General features: G+C 33.6%; 1 protein-coding gene across 1 annotated transcript; it reads left to right on the top strand.

Annotated features, from left to right (window-relative positions):
• Nucleotides 1–4273: 4273 nt before the first annotated feature.
• On the top strand, nucleotides 4274–5532 carry LOC149538448 (histidine-containing phosphotransfer protein 1-like). Its single transcript, XM_089802468.1, has 6 exons — nucleotides 4274–4333; nucleotides 4476–4606; nucleotides 4892–4960; nucleotides 5093–5164; nucleotides 5297–5369; nucleotides 5476–5532. The coding sequence occupies exons 1-6, from the start codon at nucleotides 4274–4276 to the stop codon at nucleotides 5530–5532; spliced, it is 462 nt and encodes a 153-aa protein (XP_089658594.1).
• The last annotated feature ends 216 nt before the right edge of the window (nucleotides 5533–5748 follow it).

Here is a 5748-nt window from a genome sequence, read left to right as displayed (position 1 = left end):
CTCCTCTAGTTCATTGATCTAGTCAATCAACTCATCTGAAAACATATCCACATCAATTTTAGGTCTTTTTCCAAGCTTAGAAATGGCCCTAAAAAGCCTCTCCTATGCCTGATTTAGGACTTCCCCTTTGTCTTCCCCTTCTTGTCCAATATTTTCTTATTCTTCATTTTCTTGCTCACTTTCATTGCCTGCGGCAACATTTAGTCCACTACGGGTCTCCTCCTAAAATGCTTGAACTTGTCTTTGGAGGTTTCAAACCTCAGGAATAACAACTCTAGCCCCTCCACCATGTTCCCTTTATGAAGAATCTTCCTGTATCAAAACCACAATCACACAGTCTTGGTGCAAACTGCCTCACAGTTGGCACTCTGTCTACACACTCAAGAAAACTTGCTCTAATACCACTTGATGGAGACACAACCAAAGACCGGAATGAAAACACAAGAAAAGGGAAATATTATTATCAATGAAAAATGCCCTATGGGCTTACAACAATATGATTCTAGAGAAAGAAATCCTTCACATAGTACCTTCTCTCTAACTCCACTAAGGGTTGCCTTTACAATGCCAGAAATGTTCTTAAATAAGCCCCAAATGGTTTAGGGTTAAGAATACATTATAGAATATGCTAACTCGCATCCACCGCCAAAATAGAATGTTCCAAAACTCATGTTAGAAGTCAGTGTAAAATTAGAAGAATCTAGAAATGGTAGTCCAACTTCTAGGAGGCATAACTTTTGAACTGTAACTCTGATTAATGAACCATTTACATTTCAAGAAAGCTCTCGAAGTGCTCTACAACCCTATGGACAGCTTCATTTGACCCACATTTTTTGGCCCCGTACAAGGCTGTTTAGCGCCCCATATCTAACTTTCAAGTGCTCTTAGGAGGTCTCTAAGAAAATTAAAACTGCAATAACTTTCTAACCGTAAAGCCTTTTGACCCAATTCTTTTTCTAGAGTGTTTTAAATTATAAGTACAATCATCCCTCCAAATTACACCCTCTAACTCATCATGATTTTGGCTCAATTACAAAATAACTCATTTTCTACATTTACACGTATCCCAAGGTACTTAAAAACTAATAAAACTCTAACCCAAAAAACAAATAGTGGAACTATGTGAGTTGGAACCTTTATTTGACCCAAATGGGTATCCAAAAATGAAAACACATTAAATAAAAAATATCTCTAAGCATATTTTTGGGTGATGTAGGATTGCCCTTACACCACTGGATGCTCCTACATCAAGTTAAGACTAAAAATAAGATTTACTTATGTAGATGTTGGAATTTGATGGTACTTGGACTCCCAAACTTGATTGTATCCACCAAGATATCAAGATGTTTTTGGGCCTTATCCACACTCAACTCTATATATTCAACATAAGTGGTTGACACATATCCTAATAGTGACAAATGAAGGCTATTAAGAAATGAGATGAAATGAAAGTAGAATTATAATGTGTTAGAAAATCTATGTAAACCTATGGTTGTCATGCTTAAATTAACATCCTCAAGGCCAACATCATAAAAATGGTGGCTACACTCACTCAAGGGTTTGTATGATGTTCCTCTCCATCTATTGCAATAGAATCATTGGTAAGAAGATCTTGATATGCACTTTCATTGTGGCCACACTCTATGTGATGAGAAGGATGTGGTTAAGTGTATTTGATAGTACCACACAAACTCTAGTATTTTCTATGGGGATATCGTGGTTTTCTTCTATGATGCATATGCATCTAGAAGATCCTCATCCAAAATAGTCAGCATAACCCATGCCACCTCTCTAGTAAGACACTTTAGGATAGAAAGTGAAGGGATATCAACTATATTGTAGATTTTAAGCGAGGATTCTCAACTCAAGGATCTAGAGTGTTAAGAAGACATTAAATATTGGCCAACTTGGTCACTAGATATGGATTTAGTAGCTATTATACTCTCCCTAAATTTCTTAATCACTCATCAAAGCTAGCTGCTCTACAAAATCTCATCTATTGTGGGATCCAATTTAGGGGAAATAATAGGTGCCCTCTGACCAACAATGACCCTATGTGCTGGTAACTAATGATGAAGTTGACAATAATTATCTCAATCATCCAACCTACCACACCCCTATCCTAGATATAGTGAAAAGCTAGTGTAAATTCCACCCTCTATTAATGAACCTCAACAAAAAGTTATGCAAAATAAAGTTGAATCTGGTCTTTTTTAGATAACATCTATAAGCAATAAGAAATCATAGGTATTTCAATACTGATATAGCTAGATCTTGACATCTCATAACTTAATACCCCTTCAAATACTAGTGATTTACATTATCCAAGAAACATTCCATTTTCAGGTTGTCTATGAGTACTACGTCACGTCCCTTAGTGAAAGAGATGCCTATAAAAACCTCTCCTCTCTTCCTCTCAAGTATGGCATCTATAGTATCTACTAAATAGGGAGTAGCACCATGAATGTGATCCCTAATGCTAATAAGGCTATCTAGTATGGACTGCTATAAACACTAAAACTAACTCAACACTATTGAGGGAGTCTCTTAGCCTCTAATTTCATAATAATTGCATGTAAAAAGTTCATGAGGGGGAGGTGGATGATCTATCTTGATGCCTAGAATAACATATAGAAATATATTTACTTCAAATATTTTATTTAAGTTGTCAAGCAAAGTGTGTTTATTTTACCTAAAATTAAAAAATGATTAAACAGTAACTACATTCTTTAACTAAAATCAAGTACTATATTTAAATATATTTATGTACACATAAATTGAAAATGAATTATTCCAGTTAAATAAATCAAAAAATATATACATATGTACATGTATACATATGCATGCACACATGCACACATCTCTCTCTCTCTCTCTCTCTCTCTCTCTCTCTCTCTCTCTCCCTCCCTCTCCCTCTCCACACACACACACACACACATATGTATGTGTGTGTGTGTGTGTGTGTGTGTGTGTGTGTACACATATACATGCATACACACTTGTATGTATGTATACTAACAAGTGGCATGCTCTTGTGCTAGGCTTGGAAAATAATCCAAATCTTTTCAAGCCCCTTTACATTAACCAATAGACAATGGCCAATCCCTATTTGGACCTATTTTATTATATTTGATTCTTATTTTAAGAAATGTTTTCCATCAATCTATTTCTAAATAATACAAGACTAATCCATTTTAATTTTGTAAAACACATTAATGAACTCAAATTCAAAAAATATATATACTTTAGTGTTCATAATAGTAGAATAGCTTAATTTGGTAAAAACTTAAAAAGTAGCAATAACATATTAACAAATGGCATGCTCTTGTGCTAGACTTAACAAATGGTCCAAACCTTTTCAATCTCTATTTCAAGCCCCTTTGCATTAATCAATAGACAATGGCCAATCCCTATTTGTACCTATTTTTATGTATTTGATTGTTATTTTAAGACATGTTTTCCAACAATCAATTTAAATAATATAAGATTAATCGATTTCAACATTAGAAGAGTAATCAATTTCAATTTTGTAGAACACATGAATGAGTTCAAATTTAATTTTTTTAAATTCAAACTCTAACTTTTCCACCATCTAACTTTACCATAGCATTTGAAGATATTCAATCTATTTAAATTTTTACTTTTGCTATGAGATCTTTTTTGCGCTTTTACGAATAATCCCTTTTCAATAAGTGTACCTATTAGTATTTGACAATTCAGATGATTAATATATGATACATAAATCAGTACACAATAGTGAATCCAGAGCTTGCGCCTTGCTAAGAAACTCATGGTTTTCCATTAATTACATTGGGACATGTTTACGTACTCACAAAATGAGAAATGGAATTGGATTCTTCTTTCTATATCTAAGAAAAGTAATATTCTAAATCTCGACGATTCGGCTCGTGCATGTTAATAAAATAAACTGCAATTGGAATAAATGAATTCTCTTTCTCAAGAATCCTTGTATACTATTTAGTGAGATAAGTATTTAAAACACAACAATCTTAGATAAGTGTGTATTGAGAATAAGCTTATATTAGAAAACACCCAACTGGCATGCAAAAACCCAGAAAATCACAGAGACTATCCTCGGTATAGAATCAAAAAATTACTTTTTTGGGTGAGTAATTAAAGTTGATGAGACCATGAGAGGGGAGCATACTCTATAAATCGTATATGGAGAACAAACAATTCAACATTGAGCTTTAAATCCTCAAAGGGAGCTTACTCTCATTACAATCATAATTTTCAATTGCAAAGGCTGAGTATGGCTGCTGTTGAGTTGCAACGACAGTACAATAATCTTATCATATCCCTTTATGGGGAGGTTGAGTATATATATATTTTCTGTTTCCAATCAATCATTTTCATTTTCCTTGCTTGTGTGAGATTTTGAATAATCATGGCCTGTTTAAGGTTTTCTACTTTGATGGGAAAGCACAATAAAATATATTTTGTTTCTGTTGTAGGGGTTTGTGGATGAGGACTTTCGTCGGCTGAGGCAGATGCAGAGGGATAACCATCCCCATTTATTGCAGGAATATCTTTCTCAATTTTCTGATGATCTGCATTTAGCGCTCAGTGACATACAAACAGCATTGTATGTTCTTTATACTCTTTCCTTGATTTTATTATTGTTCTTTGATATGCTTCTTATTATACTCTTTCCTTGATTTTATTATTGTTCTTTGATATGCTTCTTATTATTTAAAAGTGGGATGGTTTAAATATCATATACTAAGATTTGATTCTTAAACTAAAAGTACTAAATAATCAAATTGACTTATTTTTTCTAAACTTAATTATTTCTTTAGTATGTAACATTTAAGAATGGCCAACCAAATATATATAATAGCTTACATAATCATTTCATTGTAACATGCAGGCGTCAAAAAACTGTGAAATACAGAAAATTGGATCGTTCTATAGTTCTTTTGGACAGTAGCAGCTCACGGCATGCACATTTCTCTTTTTTACCTGAAGCATTTTGATTTTGATACTTAAAAACGCTCATACTATACTTTTTAAAGCTAATCTTCTATTGAATTCTCATTTACATTATTACCCATTTGTTTTGAAATAACAGTGTTGGGGCAAAGAGAGTGAGAAACTTATGCATCACATTTCGTGCCTTCTGTAAAGAGAAAATGATAGATGGGTATATCATTTCTCATTCAGACCTTTTAAGTGCCTTCAAGAAAAATTATTTCTCAATTGTTCTATACAAAAGATTTGGTCAGATTTGTATCATGTTGATTATTTGTATTTGTTTGTGTTTTCAAATTTTCAGGTGCTTGCAGTGTTTTGAACAAGTGAAGCGGGAGAGCTATCTTTTCATGCACAAGGTCGAAGAACTAATTCAGGCAATTATCACCTTAACTCTTAAACTCGAATAAAATCTAAACCAATATAGTATTGTTATTATTTTGCAGTCAAGTTCTAAAGTAGGGTTTAGTTTCGTTATTGCAGATTGAGCGGCAAATCCTGAGTGCAGGTGGGAGGATGCCAAGATGGTATCGGCCATAAATATGGCAACGTGAAATAGAAAAACAGCATTTAGGGTTTTGAAACACTTTTTTGAGTATGTTATATGTTTACTAAGTTGTGTGGGCAGTTGGTAGTTAGAGGCAGGGGTTGGCAGTGAAAGTATGTCAGTTTGATAATGTGTAAGCAATTAATTATCCTTGTGTCAGAAAACAGCAGGTGAAACTATGATATCTATTTGCTTGCAGAATGAATTGA

The sequence above is a fragment of the Cupressus sempervirens genome, chromosome 9 (assembly GCF_028749045.1).
Source record: "Cupressus sempervirens isolate cs-2001-9-10 chromosome 9, ASM2874904v1, whole genome shotgun sequence".
Lineage (NCBI taxonomy): Eukaryota > Viridiplantae > Streptophyta > Pinopsida > Cupressales > Cupressaceae > Cupressus > Cupressus sempervirens.
The sequence above is the reverse complement of the archived record's forward strand: the minus strand, read 5'-3'. Positions and strand labels throughout refer to the sequence as shown.

Excerpts from the sequence above, each read along its gene's own strand:
- LOC149538448 (XM_089802468.1), top strand. The coding sequence starts at position 4,274 with ATGGCTGCTGTTGAGTTGCAACGACAGTACAATAATCTTATCATATCC. Across the intron at positions 5,165-5,296 it reads AAAGAGAAAATGATAGATGG|GTGCTTGCAGTGTTTTGAAC; the intron begins GTATATCATTTC and ends TCAAATTTTCAG. Across the intron at positions 5,370-5,475 it reads AGGTCGAAGAACTAATTCAG|ATTGAGCGGCAAATCCTGAG; the intron begins GCAATTATCACC and ends TCGTTATTGCAG.